The 17,378-nt window shown below is 40.3% G+C and overlaps 1 protein-coding gene across 1 annotated transcript in view; it reads left to right on the plus strand.

Annotated features, from left to right (window-relative positions):
• Window positions 1–17,378, plus strand: part of AGMO (alkylglycerol monooxygenase) — a 160,260-nt gene that overhangs the window by 5,454 nt on the left and 137,428 nt on the right. The window contains exons 2-3 of the mRNA XM_064167038.1: window positions 672–802; window positions 15,564–15,715. Coding sequence (XP_064023108.1) covers window positions 672–802; window positions 15,564–15,715 — 283 coding nt within the window. The remainder of the gene's footprint in view (window positions 1–671; window positions 803–15,563; window positions 15,716–17,378) is intronic.

The raw sequence follows: 17,378 nt of genomic DNA on the forward strand, positions 1-17,378 counted from the left end.
GAAAGAGATCTTTCAGTCTTGCTCATCATTATACTTCAGCTAGTACAACTCAAAATGAAAAAGGGAGCATTGTATCATTGCTACTTGGTTTGGAAAGAGAATATGATGTATGGCCTGGATCAAAATGGGCTGCACAGTTACTGAGGTGTTCTGCTGAAAATGCATACAGAAGAACTGTTGCTATCTGTAGCAAAAAGCATGGCAACAGAAATGCTGAGTAGCAAGAAACTCACTTAATGTCTTTCAGATAATATTGTTGGACATCAAGTTCAGTGACTGAACACATTAAGAAAACAGAAATCAAAAGCAGATTCTGTTTTACCTTGTGGTTAGAGGAGTCCACAAATGTTGCTGCTCTCAGTGATTTACTTGAATATGAAAGATAGGAGTTTGGAAAGACTTTTGTGTTTTGTTTTGATGCCATTTAACAATTTATGTGGAGAAGATACAAAAGAGAATAATGGGGAGGTTAGTACACTGGATTTATGGTGGTGTTGTGGATTAAATGATATTCTTGTTTGTTCTGATTCATAGGGTTTATGTGGAGCTTTATCATAGTATCTAGTAAGATGCCAACCAACTCAAAATATGTAGCTGCATAAAGGGGTTTTAAGAAAGGTAGGTATACTTCTGTTTGTGGTGTGACATCTTTTCTTCAAACTATTTTTCAGAGTATTCCATTCTTCGTTGCTTTTATTGTGCTGGAGTTTGCTGTCAGCTGGGTTCAGAAGCGTAAGCTGCCAGGTCGGATCAATGATGGCATAAGTTCTCTTTCTTTAGGTATCCTGTCTCGACTACCAGAGTAAGTATACATATTATAATAACTTAAGATTGTTTTTCAAACACTAAGAAGGAAGAAAAGAGAATTATGTATTGGAACAGGCTGCCCAGGGAGGTTGTGGAGCTGCCATTCGTGGAGGTATTCAAGCAAAGACTGGGTGGGACACTTAGTGCAGTGGTCTAGCTGATTGGGTAGGGCTGGGTGATAAGTTGAACTGGATGATCTTGCAGGTCTCTTCCAACCAGGTCTCTGGTTGATTCTATGAATTTGTTATTGCTAACCCAAAATGTTTAAGCAAGGCCTGCACTAGACCTCTGTGTCTCACTTTCATAGACTCATGGGATGGTTTGGGTTGGAAGGGTTCTTAAAGATCCTCTAGTTCCAACCCCCCTGTCATGGACATCAACACTTCCTAGTAGACCAGGCTGCTCAAACCTGGCTTTGCAGGCTACCAGGTTTGGAGACTCGACAACTTCTATGGGCAACCTGTTCCAGTGCCTCATCACCCTCATGGTGAGGAATTTCTTCCTAATGTGTAATTTAAATCTAGCTTCTTGCAGTTTAAAGGCATTACCCCTCAGCCCATCACTACATGCCTTAGTAAAAAGTCCCTCTTCAGCCCCCTTTCAAATGCTGCAAGACTGTAATAAAATCTTGGAGCTTTCTTTTCTCTAGGGTGAACAACCTTGCTAAGAAGTTTTGTAAAGAGTGTAAATGGCTTTCTAATCTGTAGTGCTAAATATGATACTTGAAGGATATTTTCCAGCTCCAGTTCTCTATATTTGATTTTGGATGTCACCTTTTGCTAATTCTGGGTCTTAGCTGACTTGACCATATCCTATGTTAGGCTGTATGTTAAAATCTAAGTTTCCTTTATTGAACTTCAGAAAGAGGAAAGCAAATCAACCCAAACCCAACAAATGAAGTCCATTATTTTCATTAGCTTCAAAACTAATGATGTGCAAATAATCTGATAGACCTGCGAGTTTCCATGTGATTCGAAATTCTTTGATATCAGTTATAACCTTGTTTGACTTCTCTCAGACACTAAAATCCACTGGACTCTTGCAAATGTGATCATCTAATCTGCTCTTTAAATTAGAGGCCATAAGATTTATATGAATTAGTTGATGGTGAACAGAGTTATGTAAAAAAAAAAAAAAAATCCATTGTCAATTGCTAAGTATTGTATCCAGGGATACAGGGATAACAGGGAATCCAGTAAATTCTTTATATAAATTGTTCTAAGTGTATTTCAGGAGCTCTAATTACTTCTAAGGAGTATTATGTTCTGGATCTACCTTTGCTTGCATCCAGATGAGAGATTTTATTACATCCTTTCTAATAGAATGGGATTACATTTCTATTCCCCATGTATGTATTTACGGATTACCATCAAATTGCATGTAATCTTTTCCTGACACACAGCAAAGTTTTTATTGTTTGAATTTGACTAGATGGTGTGTTTTCAAGTCTTTCAATTATTCCCACAGTCCTTTTTCTGAATCCTCTGCAGTTTTTCAGCCCTTCACAGTGTTGATGTCTCAAGTGCACTCCATATTTCAAAAAATACTACATCAGTGCCAAATAGTGAAGTCATTTGTTCTCTATTTCTACTTGTTGTTCCTCCCTTTATATATCCCAGGTCCTTTGAGCCATCCTTCATCCTCAAGTATTTTTTTAGATTCTGTGGTTTACATTCCTCATTCATAGGCAAATATGTTCTTTTATTTGGCCACACAGAAATACATGGATTGTACACTTGGTCACCCTGAAATAGTTTGGATCCATGAAATGTTGTCTTTGTTACTTAAAGATCTCTGGGTTTTGTCATTGCAGTTTTTACTGGATAGTTTCTCTTTCAATCTCAGTTCTTGACGCAATACATTGGAAGGGTACAGCAACAAAATTGTCCCCTCTGATGCGTAGCACCCATTTGGTGAAATGTGTGGATTACCCACTTTGTAGACCACTGAACATTTGACATTTACTTGATTATTTTTGAGAACAGCTTTCTAACCAAGAAAAGGTCTATGTCTGTGCCTCTGGTACAAAGACACCTTTTGATGAATTATGTTAGTTATTGGTAGTAAATAGCATGGATTATGCCTTTTAATGAGCTTGTATTTCTGCAAATAAGATGTGTGAGCTTTCAGCATGAGACATAGAGAATCACAGAACATTAGATAGATCTCCAGAGGTTGAGTCCAACCTCCCTGCCAAACCAGGATCTCCTAGGGTAGTCGATATGGGAGTGCATCCAGGTGAGTTTTGAGGAGACTCCACAGCCTCCCTGGGCAGCCTGTTCCAGTGCTCTGTCACCTTCACTGTAAAGAAGTTTCTCCTCACGTTGAGGTGAAACCTCTTATGTTTGAGTTTGTAGCCATTGCTCCTTGCCTTAATACTGTGGACCACCAAAATGAGATTGGCCCCATCCACTTGGCAGCCACCCATCAGATATTTATACACATTGATAAGAGCTTCTCTTAGCCTTCTCAAGACTAAACAGCCCCAAAGTACTCAAAGTAATGTCTTGAGTTACTGGAGAATTTTGTAAAGCTATTTTTGCAGCTAGTGTAACACCTATCCTCAAACCATTTTGCTTTTAATGTGACTTGTAGGATCTTTAAGGAGAAACATTGAATTTTCAATTGTATTTTAAGCTGTAATAAATTATCTATTTATCCACACATTAGACTCAGACTTGTGTGCACTGACACACAACTGTGATAAGGCTTATTCTAGTTTCCATGCAGGTAGTATTGAGATAGGTGTTGAAGAAGTGGACTATTTTCTAGACAGTTGTACATTTCACAGGCTTGCCATGCTAAATATTTTTTAACTCTGAAATATTCAGGACTGGTTGAGTTAAACAAGTGGACTGAGATACTTAAAGAGTATGTTTCAGTGGTTTGGTGAGGCCTTTTGTTCTCTTTTAAGAATATTCATATATTTCAGATGCACTGATTTCTGGAAGAAGTACTTGTTAAGGAAGCTAGTGTTGCATGTGGGATGCAGCTTTGCAAGGTGCTGAGTGCTTTTATTATTTTGGCACTCTGTACTCTGCTGCACAGTTTGGCTTGTGGGGCTGTGCAGTTTTCCTTCGGATAAGAATTCTTTTGCAAGGCTGTTTCAACAGAGTGAACCAAATGATCCTTAAGGACACAAAATTTGCAGAATCAGGTAAATCTGCAGGTTAGGTACAGTCCTTAGTTGCTACACCAGTGTGGCTCTCATGCCTGGAAATAAAAGAGCCTCCTTGGCACTTCTTTCCCAGAAAAGAGCACTGTAAAGCATTTAACTCTCTGGCTGAATGTGAAAGGCACAGGCAAAATACAACCTTTGCAAATTATTTATTTACATGTTAATATCACAGTTATAATGGTGACTGCTTAGTGTAGCACCTCTTTAGTAAGTAAAAAGAGTTGTGAAAAATAGACTGAGTAAAAAGGATTGAACTAAAAAAAAACAAACCCAAAACTCGAACAGAACAGTTCACCCTTCTGCTTCTATGGTGTGAGAGAATTGGGTCAGAAAAAAAAAGAGGGGGTGGGGGAAGCACATGCAAGATCTGCTGCTGAGACTTTCCCTTCAGGCTTTTCCTTTCAGGCAGAAAAAAAAAAAAAATAAGGTAGGGAAACTTGACAGAAACTGCTAAAACAATATTTCAGCAGAACCCACAGCATCAGGGGAAATAGTAGTGCAAATCATTAACAGCTGAAGGTTAGATTAACACACCATTGATTGTATCCTCTCCCAGGGACTAATTTTCATTTTCTCAACTAGCAGCAAGGGTTTGCCACTTCCTTAAAAAAATCTGTGGTTGAATCTAAAATGGTGGGCTTCAGTCTAGTAGTTAGAATGAAGCTTCAGATGCATCACTGCAAAGAGGTCTTTACATTTAATGAACAAATTAGGAGTCACAGACCGTATTCAGCCTCTAAATATGGTTTTCCATTTCACACTGTGTATAACAGAAGTATTGCATGTCTTGAGGGAAAAGAGTATTTACTCAGTGTTTCTTACTTCATTGTCGGAGAAAATGCAAATCATAAATTGTTCATATTCTTATGCCAAATATGAAAAATATAGGTGCAAAGGGAAAAGTCTGATCAGACGAGGCAATGTGTTTTGGTTTTAGGCTTATTAGGCTCAACAGCATGTAGTAAGCTGAATTGCTTTGTCTGTACATGTTGTGTCTTGCAAAACAGCCCATACATTTAAATACTAAAATTTCCACTGCCTTAATGCCTACTACACATTCCTCTGCATGTATGAATACTAAATGCTATATTCAATGAAAGTTTGGGGGAAAGGGAGAAACTTGAATTACTAAGCTTGCTGTCCCAGCATCTTCAATGTTGTTGGGTGAAAAATGTCTAAGAGCCTTTATTACAAATAAATAAATAGCTTTCTAACTAACCAGTGCCAGGAGACTTGAAATGCTGCTTTAAAAATATTCTCCCAAGAGAAAGTTTATTTTGGGTATAAATATCCACTTGACAAGTATGTACATTATTTCATTTTGGCCCATTTCTTCTTTTAAAGCAGCAGAACATAAATCAAATCAAGAAGTGTTTGGGGGATAACTGAGGTAAGTATATTTTCAAACTACCTGGGAAAGTCTCCATTCTTTATGGCTAGGCTTAGTTGTCACTTTTTAGTGTCCAGCTCTGAAATACAGTGGTACAGTGTGTGTGTATGTATGTTTGTGTATGTCTAATGGAATTTTGTCAGTCAAGTCCACACTGAACATATCGATTTCTAAAGAGAGCATTACTTTATATATATACATATGACAATATATAAATATTTGTACACATATTTGTATTGTGGATACCTGTATATATAGTTACTTTGTTTTTTAAAAGATGTTGTCAAACACCAGGAAGGAATAAGAAAATATGTTTGTGTTGTTTTTTTATTCGTTCATGTTGTTATGCATCTTAAGATACCTGCACATCAGCAATGATTTTATCAGAGTGTGAATCCTGTTTCTGCTGTAGACAATTCATGGCTTCGTATGTTATCTATGTTTTAAGCTTTTGTGTACTAGGTAGATTGAAGAGGCAGTTTCAGGTACATTTTAAACCAACACTACTGAAATATGAAGCTCTTCTGACTTACACTTCTGTTTCCTCATTCCTGCCTCTGCACCTTCTGTCGCCATTGCCAGCATCAGTGTTTGTGTTGCTCTGTGGTGAAGTGGCCAAGGAAACAGGTCCAGCAACTCACTTTTGTCAGTTCTTACTATGACTGTGCAAAATCTTTTGACAGCCTAAGAAATGTGCTTGAGAAATAGAAGTCAGGGTTGCAAGACAAGAAATACTCAATTATTTTGTAGCATTACTGATTTGCCTTCTTTAAAACATAGGTACAATTGCAACCCGAAACTGTAATTGTAATTTCATAAGAGCATCTATACAGACCTGAGTAGAATGCACTTGGATCAAACTGATGCAAGCAGTTCACAACCCTGTGTAGCTGGCAGTGTCCTGACAACACAAAATACTTGGCCTGCATGGGTTTATCCATTTAAAGCATGTCTTGGTTTCTGGAAGGATCTACTAGATACTTCATGTGTGACTATACAAAATTATAATCTCATAAATCGGTGATTGCATCTCTTAGAAGAGAATTTGATACATATGGGTTTCCATAAATTATATTTTCACTACAAGACTTATTAGGTACTTTTTTTTCTTCACATCTGTTTGACTAAGGATTTGGGCAGATGTTTATTTAGAGCATGGTCAGATGTTTGGCTTCTGATCCAGCTGCCCCTTCAGATCTGCCAACATAACAGCACATTTAATTGCTCCCTAACCTGGTCCTGACAAAGTGATCCAGCTAAAAGCAGAAACAAAAGCCCCTCAAGAACTATAAAAGAGGTGTTTAAGCTCAGCTGCATTCATTTTGACAGAGTCAGGTCAGGGAGCAGCTATGCATGCAATTATGCAGGCAGGTCCGAGGGCTGGTAACCACGATGCTTAGGCAGGGATGAGCAGATGGGTGCAAATTGGAAGGGTAATCACTTAACCTGGTTAAATGGCAAGTAAAGCTGCTGTGTCATGCCCCAAACCCACCTAATTTCTGGCTATTGCGCTTCTGTCCTTCCTACGCTTGTTTACATAGTCCTCCCTTTCTCTTGTGTTGGTCCAGAAGCTCATCAGATCCCATGTGGAGTTAGTTCAGTGGGAGCAAAAACATGACACCAAGTTAGGTGGCAGTGTTGATTTGAATGAGAGTAGAGAGATTCTTCAAAGAAACTTGGATAGGTTGGATCAATGGGCCAACATTAATGGGATAAGTTTCAACAAGGCCAAGTGCCAGGTCCTGCACTTGAGTCACAACAATGGCAAGCAACACTGAAGCCTTGGGGCAATGTGGCTGGAGAGCTGCTTGGCAGAAAGAGATCTGGGAGTTGTAATAGGCAGCTGAATATGAGGCAGCAGTGTGCCCAGGTGGTCAAGAAGACCAGTGGCATCCTGGCTCATGTTAAAAATTCTGTGGCCAGCAGGAGAATGAAGGTGATTGTCCCCCCCTGTACTCAGCTTTGATGAGACCACACCTTGCATTTTGGGTTCGATTTTGGGCACAGGAGAGATGTGGAGGTGGTGGAGTGGGTCCAGAGGAGGGCAACGAAGCTGAGGAAGGGCCTAGAGAATAAATCTTATGAAGAGCAACTGAAGGAGCTGGGAGTGGTTAGTTTAAGAGGAGGCTGAGGGGAGACCTCATTGCTGTCTACAGCTACCTAAAGGGACATTGTGGAGAGGCTGCTGCTGGTCCCTTCCCATAAGTAATTGGAGACAGGGTGAGGGGGAATGACCTCAAGCTGAGGCTGGGGAGGTTTAGATTGAACATTCAGAAGAAGTTTTTCATAGAGAGAGTGGTCAAGGACTGGAATGAGCTGCCCGGGCAGGTGGTGGAGTCACCCACCCTGGATGTGTTTAAGGGTTGTTTGGATGTGGTGCTTAGGGCTATGGTTTAAGGTGAATCTTGTAGAATAGGGTTATAGGTTGGACTTGTTGATTCTGAGAGGCTTTTCCAACCTGGATGTTTCTGAGATTCTGTGATATTTTACTTAAGGCAGAGAGGGAATCAAGTGGAAATGGGGCAGGCCAAGAGCTGTCAGGCTTGAGGCTCAGGCTTTGCTCAACACGCTGTCATGACCTTTCCTGCAGCAGCTAGATATGGTAATTTAAGATGCTACCTGTCAATAGATGTTCCTCCCAAAATGGGGCTTTAGTAGATAACAAGCCTGAAGGGACAGCATCTACTTATCTCCCCATTCCTCTCCTCCAAGAGCACCCTCCTGGCTGCACTGTCCCATATACACCACTGATTTTTCCCGTGTTTTGCCAGAGGTCACAGCCATCATAGCTCTGTTACCAGGGCAGGTTTCAAAATAGCTCACGGTAGGTGAAACAGAGTAGGTTAAACAGTTTCAATCAGGGGATAGTACTGTGCATCAAGAGCTGGTAGCATTTTCAACAGGCAAAACTGATTCTGGAAAGGGATTTTCTCAGTAACTCCACTTAAGCTTATAGCACTGTCTCCATAAACAGTCTTTGTTTTGTAGGGTTTGTCATTGAATTTAGTGTAACTCAATCAAACCTTAGGGTTACTAACCCATTCCAGAGGTAATATTTTCTCATTGCATCATTTTAACACAGTTCTATAAGTTTGATGTAAATCTTGCTGTTTTCCCAAATAAGTCCAAGTTCAGCTGTGCCCAGTAAAGATATAGGTGCTTCATGCCTGCTCTCAGGTGCTCATCACTACCTCCCCAGTCTCCAGTTATTGTCTCTGCTTCTCTCAGTTGTGAAACTTTTCCAGGCTATCAGAAACATTATCTTCAGTGGTTTAAATGCAGAGGTTTGTTTACTTGGTTCACTTTGTTTGAAGCAGGCTGGAGGGCACCCATGTGCACAGAGCTCAGGGAGTACCAATGAGTAGCTCTGGACATCTTGGTGTGCATGGTGTGCTGCTTGTTGGTGATGCTTCAGGAAAACTCCAAGTTTAAACCTCTGAGGTTACCTGTGAAATTAATTACTAAACATTAAAAAGAAGGATTTGGGAGTGTTAGAATGTTCTAAAACTAACTGAAATAACTGGTAGTTGCTACCTACCGTAGTGTTCTAGAGGTTGCTGATTTTCACAAAAGCCTGTCAAAGAGACAATTAGTCTTTTACATTGTAACCTCTTGCATGTATGCAGCTATTTGCAGCATGCATGTTTGACTACCTCCTTAGTATTTAATAATTGCCTTTTTCTATGCAAAGAAACCAGTAAAGGTTTGGTGGTTGCCTGTTTGTCAATATCAGAGACCAGCTTTGCACCTGCAGTCTTTGGAAACAAAGACAAGCTGTCAGTGTTTGCTCTCAAATATACTTGTTCTCTTCTGTGAAAGTGCAAACTGTGAACTGAGTTTACCCTTATTGAAAATATGTTAGTAATTAAGTTCAGTGGTCTCTGTAGCAGACAAAATATTGGCAATTTCTGAGCCCCGTGAAATGTGTAGCTCTTGCTTGCACGTTTCTGTGTTTTTCTACGAGATACTCTGTGTCACTTCAGAGTTTTACTTTCCAAATGCACGCTAAGGAACTGCTTCTGTGTAGGGGATTCTTCTGCCTGAACCACTTCTCTGATAGAAGATGCATTAAGCTTAAATCAAGATTCCACTAGATGGAGCACAGGGGTAGCATTTTTAGAGCTGGCTAACCTAGTTTCCTTGGTCAATACCTAGAAGCTGTGGAAACTGGGGGAAAATGTCTCAGATTCTGTAAATCAGTGTAACAGATCTGAAAAGAAAAGACTTTCATCATTGTGTATGTCATGGACATAACCAAACTGGAATGTTTAAAGTTCAGAAATATGGCCAAAGCAGTTCAACAAATATTCTCATGCAAATGTGTTTTCCTCCTTTTAATCACTTGATGTGCTATGATCTCTCTGAAGTTTTCATCAACTTTTTAAAAGGTCATTTGTTGCCCATTCTGTTGTTCTAGATAGATTCAGTTGAATAGAATTGTTTCCTTATTTCTTCTCTTTATATATGGCCTTGGAGAATATTATAGGCTTGTTTCCTGATCTAACTTAAGCCGTAGTGCGGTTTTGCTGACTTCAGTGGAACAGGCAAGTAGGGAAGATCAAAATTGGAAAAAACATCAAGCAACTATTTGTATTACACTCTTATGACACTGTTTATACATGTATTGAAAAGTCAGGTTTGTTGCTTGCAGAAGGTGATACTCTAGAATCTCATGGTGTTGCATGTCTTGAATTCACTGGGACAATTTACTGCCTAGTCTGCTGGGCCATGAGGGTTGAAATAAAAGCAAAGATTGCGTTACAGTGACAGAAGCTCAGCCATACTGAAGTTTTGAAACCAGAGTTTGCAACCTTTTAAAATGACTAAATCTACCAGAAGGCCTTGCATAAACTCAGGACAAAATATCTTACCCCTATGGATTATGTCACTAAAGGCAGTGGAACTTCTTCTGAATATATTTAGGTTGTGCTGAATTTTTAATTGATTGCATATGTATGAATGAATAAAGATCAGCACCAAGTGACTTGAAATGTATAGACAGGACTTGGACTTAATAAAACAACATAACACTGACTTCTTTTCCTTCCAAAACCTGTTGTTTCATGTTGTATTCCACTCACTGCTGTAAGTTAGTGTTACCATTTTAAATTAGAGGATAGAAAGTGGAGTGCAAGAGGAGCAGGTTTGGTGAAGAAAAGGCCAGCTTTGAGACAAAACGTTATGCAACACTGAGTACAATACAGATGGTAGGGATACCAATCTTGTCTCTATTTTACTTAATTTGATAGGCCTTTATTTCTTTCCTCCTTGAGGAAAGTGGAGGGGGGGAGGGGGTGTTGCACTCTTTGGGCAAAATGCTAGGGAAGAAAGTTGTAGAGAGGAAGAGGCTTTGATTCAACTTTTGTGTCTGGTGGGAACATTTTCTCAAAATGTAGGTGCTATTTCCTGTAATCAAGGGCTTTCCAGAGCCTGATAATCATTTCCCAGCTGTATCATTTTGGTGAATTATTTTTTAGCCTTGGGTTATTTCATGACTGGTTTTGCATATTAGGAATGGGAGAGGATCGTATTCATCTTGATGATAGAAAACAGGGAATAGAACTCCCACAGCTCCCTCTCCCTTTCCCTCCACCTTGTGGAAAGTTTGGCTTTGTGCTAAAGCATTTTTTAAAAAAAGCCTTGACTGCAGTATGTCAGGCATATTTCAGCTCGATTTGTGTCAACCCTAATAAGTCAGCTGACAAGGTAATAAATTGGGTGGCTGTTCAAGACCTGGCACCTGTACAGGAAATAAAAGGGGATTTCAGTTGCAGGAGGTTTGCTTTGTTTTGCAAATGGACCTTTTCTCAAGGCTCCTCTACCTCCTCTTGCCTACACTGAAATCATGGTGTCAAAACGTTTCTTTCAATTGTGACAGGAGCCAGTCTTTCATCTGAGGGGAAAAAAACACCCTCCAGAAGGTATCCCTGGAAATGGAAATCCTTATTCTTTCCACTGAAACAAAGGCTTACAGAGCATTTAATTGTTCATGTATCCTGCTGTTACATATATGCTCTGAATAATTTCATATCATTGAGGAGGAGCTGCCTTTGTTCAACATTTGGGAACTTTACATTCATGTAGTTTGAATCGTGCTGGAAAAAAAGAATTTATTTAACCCAGGGAAGCTGGATTAGTAATATCTCACTATTTTTAATGATAATATAACCTTGTGACCAGGGTGTCTTAACATGCTTCCCTCTCTGTGTTTGACCTCCAAGGATGCAGCTCTGTTAGACCCCTTGAGAGCCAAGTGTTTGTAGGTCCAGCTGTAGCACCGTGCTTTTAGATCAGGGGCTCCAGGTCACTTCCCACTGCGACTGGAGTTAGTGATTGCAATTGTAGTGAGAGCTGAGGCAGTTTCCTTGGGGCCCTTGCTTTTGATAGATGGATCTTTCTCCATGCTCAGAAGAGAGACAACTACTGCCTCTTACTCTTTTCCCTTTCAGTAACTCCCCTGAGCACTGTGAAAGAAAGTTTTCTAAAACTTTGATTTCAGGTTCTAAGGGTGATCTGTGAGAAGGAGGAAGCAAAACAGCATTTTGCATTCTTTAAAAGGGGCAGCTGCCTTTTCTTCCAATTGAATTTCCTCCACCTTTCCCTTCCTCCATTATCCCCTAGGGATCAGCCTAAGTAGATCTTCATTTCCACATGGAGAGTTCATCTCCCAGAATTTCCTTCTTGGACTTTCTTTAATTAAAGGATGTGATAATCTGACCCAGTGGAAAGAGAAGGGGGGGAATGCTTTATTAAAGCAAATGTTAGCACCTTTGAGTAAAGTCTGTAGGAACTTCAGAAGCCAGGAGATGAGAATTCTCTCTCTCAAAGTCAAAACAATTGCCCAAGTGCACACTTTGCACTTAATAAGAAAATTATCATCAGAAATGTTCAAACTCCAAGAAGGTAAATCTATGCTGTGTATGTAATAAAATTTTCTGTACAGTCTGTCTGTCTTAGGACTTAGTATTCTTGATGCAGTGGATTGGACTAGCACAGTGACAAAAGTCTTACCTGTCTGCTTCTGTCATATTTGTGGTTAAAACCTTAGCATTTAAATGAGGAGAAAGTTTTCATAAGTTCTCTTCTGTATTTTCAAGAAGTGAAAATGGAACTTGAGGGAGACAAAAAAAAAAGGGGGGGCAATGTAAACCTTTAGAACTCCAAGTGAACTTTCAGAATTGTAATTAAATCCAAGCTCTGGACTTTCCTATCTATCACACTGTAAATTGAAAAAAAAATTACTTAGCTAAGCAACTCTTCTTTCTCCAGCACTGCATAGTGATATGATGGATTGCTCTAAATTAGTTACAGTAATCAGCTAGTGTTGTGTGCTGGAGAGTTGTGATTCAAGAATGGAAAAAAAAAGAATGTACAGCAAGTTTATATATATAAAAAAATGAGTTGCAGGGTTAGCTCAAATTTTACACCTTGGGCTCAGCCTGTGGAAAAGAAAAGGCATTATATGGTAATAAAAGCAAAAGAATAAAGTAAGAAAACAGTGCCTAATAATAACTGATACTTGGAAGAGGTGTTTTAAATTTCCTGGTTGTTGAAAAGATGTTAAGAAATGGCCGTTTCGTTGTGATTGAATAACATCAGCTCCCTTCTGACCTGTTGTGAAAGGGACCGAGAATTTATACCGAACTTTACAGATACCTCCTGAGGTGAATTGCAAAAATCTGGTTGGACACGTATACTCTTCTTGAAAAAAGTTTATAGAACACAGCTCTTATGAAAATTAAACATGTTCCAGGTGTGTATGGTACCACTTCTGGGCATAGCTAAGGTCTTTTTGAAGTGGTAGATACACCTGTCATTGCTAGTTGAGAGAAATTCTTCATCTTCCAGATGCCAAAATGAAACTTCATGGGCATTGCTGTGCTTTGATTTTGTCCAGGAAAAAAGGTGGGATGATTGTAGTAAAGGTAGGAATGAGTTGCAGGTAAAATGTGACAGCTGCTTGTGGAAAAGATATTAGTTCTCCTCTTCCCAAAGAAGCATTACAGCTCCTAGTAATGCTTCAGCTTCTTGGGATCGAAAGGTAGATGTGATACTTTTCTGCTTGCAGGCTAATATTGGGAGCTTGGGATTTTCAGTTGCCTTTTTTTCTGTGTTAAGAACCTAGCAGCACAAAAGTGTCCTTCTAGTTGTACACAAAACCCTGTTATGGGAAGAGGTACTAATGCCAGAAGCATAAAAGCTCAGAATAAATGTCTCTGCAAGAATATGAAGGTGACTGCAGCTCGGGCATAGTATGAGAGATGGTTCACAATCTGAAGCATCCAGTTTGGCTGAGGTTCCCTCATGTTTCAGTGTGGCTGCTCTGAAGGACAGGGCATGGCCAGATGTTTCAGAGATGGTTTCCAGGTGTGGGGAACAAGGCTGTAGAAGAGGAGTATAACATGTCATATGCAGATTCAAGTAGTTTGGGTGCCATACTGTAAACTATATGAAAAATGAGAAGGAAAGAAAGGAAGATTTTGGGAATAAGTACCATTGAGAAGTGACACTGATAAGAATGAGCAGGCATAAACAAAGATTCTTTTAGCTTATTTCAGTGCAAGGTGAAGTTCCAGGTGAGCCTCAAGTGAGAGCTCTCTTGGTCTGTGACAGCTGATCAGCTGAGGTTTTGCAAGGCTGTGTCCTCTATGTGCGGTTTGTTACCACCTCTGTTCAAGTAGTGGATTAAAGGTATGCCATTTGCAGTCTGCAGTTGAAGTTCCCTATATCTGAATCCCCTGGTACTCCTTCAACCACGAGTATGATTTGAGATGTCTAAAACCTTGCACAACTGTGTGTCAAGGTGGTCTGATATTTCTCCCCTTTCCAAAACAAACCATACACCAGCAGCAAAGCATCTAAAAATCGGATTAGATTTCCCTGTGTGTAGATCGTGCTGCTAAAGCTGATGCTTTTGTTTTGAGTCTTTGGCCCTAATCTAAAGTGAATTTAATTTTCTGAAAGGGAATAGAGATCACTTTCTTACAGTTAGTATCTTTTTCGTACTTCTTCTTTCTGTCTGCTGCTTTTCTGAGGCTGCATTGGTTCTGTTCACCACAGTCCCATATTTTCAGCAACACAGAAAAGGAGGTGTGAGGAAGCTGCTGCAAATCATTCTGTTGATCACTCACTTCTCCAAAAATGTGCATCTGAATATGCATCAATCTGCAGTTGAGGCACCTTTTCACGGCTGTCTAAGCCCATTGACACCTGGCCCACTTCAGTGCCCACATTCTCTATCCCTGGTGCTGGGGCTAAAGCTTCCCAGTCTGACAAAAAATTCACTCAGCAAACCCAAAACAGTTTTCTGGGGGACAGCTCAGCCTCTGAATCAGTGAAATGAGGTGGGAGGTGAATGGGGCAAAGAAGTGAGGATGTGACTATGGCAACTCAAATTTGTATTGACCTAAACATCTGTGGGGAGTTATCTCTGGATCCAGCTGGCCCATCTGAGAGCTACCTTCTACTTCTGGTCTCAGCACTGACCCGTTAGGTCAGAGGTAGCTGCTTACTCTCTGTAGTTCAGGAACTCAGCAATAAAAGCTGCTGTCTGGTAGCTTTTCTGTCTTTACGGAGTCATAGTTTTTTTTCTTCTCCCTTTCTGGTCAGTCCTGCTATTTTGCTCTAATAATCGTCCCTTCCCTTTTCGAAGGGCTGGGCTTTGCCGCCTCCTGCTGCTTCTATCCTCTTTTAAAGTGAAGTAATATGCAAAGCAGATTGAGCATCTCACTGCTCCCAAAAGTCCTGTCTCCTTCTGTGCCCTTCTTCGCCTTGGCGATAGTCAAGGTATATCAGTGTCATAGATTAGCATTTGAGTGTAACTGCTGCTGTTCTTCAGTCACTTGTGATTTGTGAGTTAACAAGAATGGGGTTCTTCGAGATTTTGGGGAAAAAGGACCATTGCAGCACCTGCAGAGCGTAGGAGTGCTTTGGCCTTTGAGCGTGTGTAATGCTACAGTGCTGGTACTGAGCAGGTGATGGTTGGTTTTAAAAACCTTGTAGACCTTAAGTAAAGCTTCTGCTTAAAGTCAGTAGCAGTATTACTTGACAGAGCTTGCAGAACTTGGGCACAGTTTTTATGTGTTACAAAAAGGCTCTGGTCTGATAAATGGCAAATAGACAGTAAAAAGGTTCTGTATTAAAGCTGGCAAAATTACTGATAAAACTTTAAAAATTTCTCTCTTTCAGTGTTTTATTCAGAAGTGTTGAATTAATCAGTTACATCCACGTATGGAATAACTACAGGCTCTTGGAACTGCCCTGGGACTCTCAATGGACGTGGTATTTGACACTCTTGGGAGTGGACTTTGCATACTACTGCTTTCATCGTTTGAGCCATGGTAAGATTTAACTAGTTTTCAAGGTATTAAAATAGAAAATATATCAGTTATTTGTTAATAAAATGAGGTGTTTTGTTTCTACTGCCCTTCTACTCAAATTAAATATAGCTGCCCTTCTTCCTAAGGACTCACTTTTCCTTCAGTATGTAAAACAGTTTATACATACTGTTTCATATAGAATCACGGAGTGTCAGGGGCTGGAAGGGACCTCAAAAGATCATCTGGTCCAGCCCCCCTGCCAGAGCAGGATCACCTAGGGCAGATTACACTGGAATGCATCCAGATAGTTCTTGAATATCTCCAGAGAGGGAGACTCCACAACCTCCCCGGGCAGCTCTGAATTTATGAAAATATGAAGTATCATTTTGAAAGTACTATCATAGGAAAAAAAATGAAGTACTTAAATGTAGGGCTAGTGTCCTGCTATATGGCTATCTGGAAAATACAGCACGTTGCAGGTAACTATTTCAAACAAATCTTCGTCTCTCTGTGTGTATATAAAAATGTTTTTGAACATTCAATCACTGTTGAATTTGAAAACAAAACAAAAAGCCCTGTTTATAAACTTCATCTACATTTGGCCATAGATATACAAGTGTAAATGCGGTATTTCAGAAATCCTGTCTGCAATTAACATGACTACATCTAGATGTGAGGCTTGCCTTGTTCTTTTCAGAACTACACTTTCAGCTCTACTAATTTTTATACACGAAAAAGCACAATTTAGAAAGACTTTAACTTTCAGTTACTGCAGCAATGGAGCCCATTTTTAAGTCATGCCAGCCACTTTTGTATAAAGGTGTTGGAAAGATGTAATAATATTGATCCCTACATGCCCGTGTTGTTACACGTTTCTGTTCTACAATGGCAACGTGTTTCTGTTTTGGCCTTTTATTTCCTTTCGGACGATCCAGTAACGCTGCCTATCGACCTTCCTTTCGGGCCTGATCTAAAGTCCATAAAAATGAAATTAGAATAGTCTTCTTTAAGATACTTTGGACTGGGCTTCTCCAGGCACAGCGCCCACAGCTCGTGAAAGCTGTGGGATCTAGAGATGATAGTTTATGTAATACTTCTTCAGAAAGGGAAAATGACCAATAGGTCAGTGGAATGTATGGAAGTAGGTAAGAAAGGAGCCTGAGCTGCTGCGGGGAGTGGGAGAGAGGAAGGGTCCCTCCCAAGTGGAGATGTCAGGCAGGCGTGAGAACAATGCAGGGTGGGTGCAGGGGGACAACAATGGTAGGGGGACGGGGAGGGAGGTGAGGAAGCAGGGGAGCTGGAACAATGTGGGGGGGGGACGGGGGGGGGACGGACGGGGACATAGCAGGCAGGAGCTGGAAGCCCTGCGTGGGTGTATGGGAGACTGGGAATACGCTTTGCAAACAATGACATTAACAGTGCTGGCAGGGCTACAGCCTCGGGCTGAGAACTGAACCAGAGCAAGAGGCTACTCCTGCAGTTTGAAGTAAAAATCATTGCCTTCAAGTGTTAGAAAATCACTAGCCAAGCTGTGCTTTCACTGAAGTCAGTGGTAAAATTCCCACTGGCAGAGAAGGGAGTGGGGTCAACGCCGTCCTCTCTAGAGCAATTGCATGCATTTCTGTTCTGCAACAACTTTTTATTTGCTGTCATCTGGTTTGCTCTATTTTGAGGGGATTGCGCA

The sequence above is a fragment of the Pogoniulus pusillus genome, chromosome 28 (assembly GCF_015220805.1).
Source record: "Pogoniulus pusillus isolate bPogPus1 chromosome 28, bPogPus1.pri, whole genome shotgun sequence".
NCBI lineage: Eukaryota > Metazoa > Chordata > Aves > Piciformes > Lybiidae > Pogoniulus > Pogoniulus pusillus.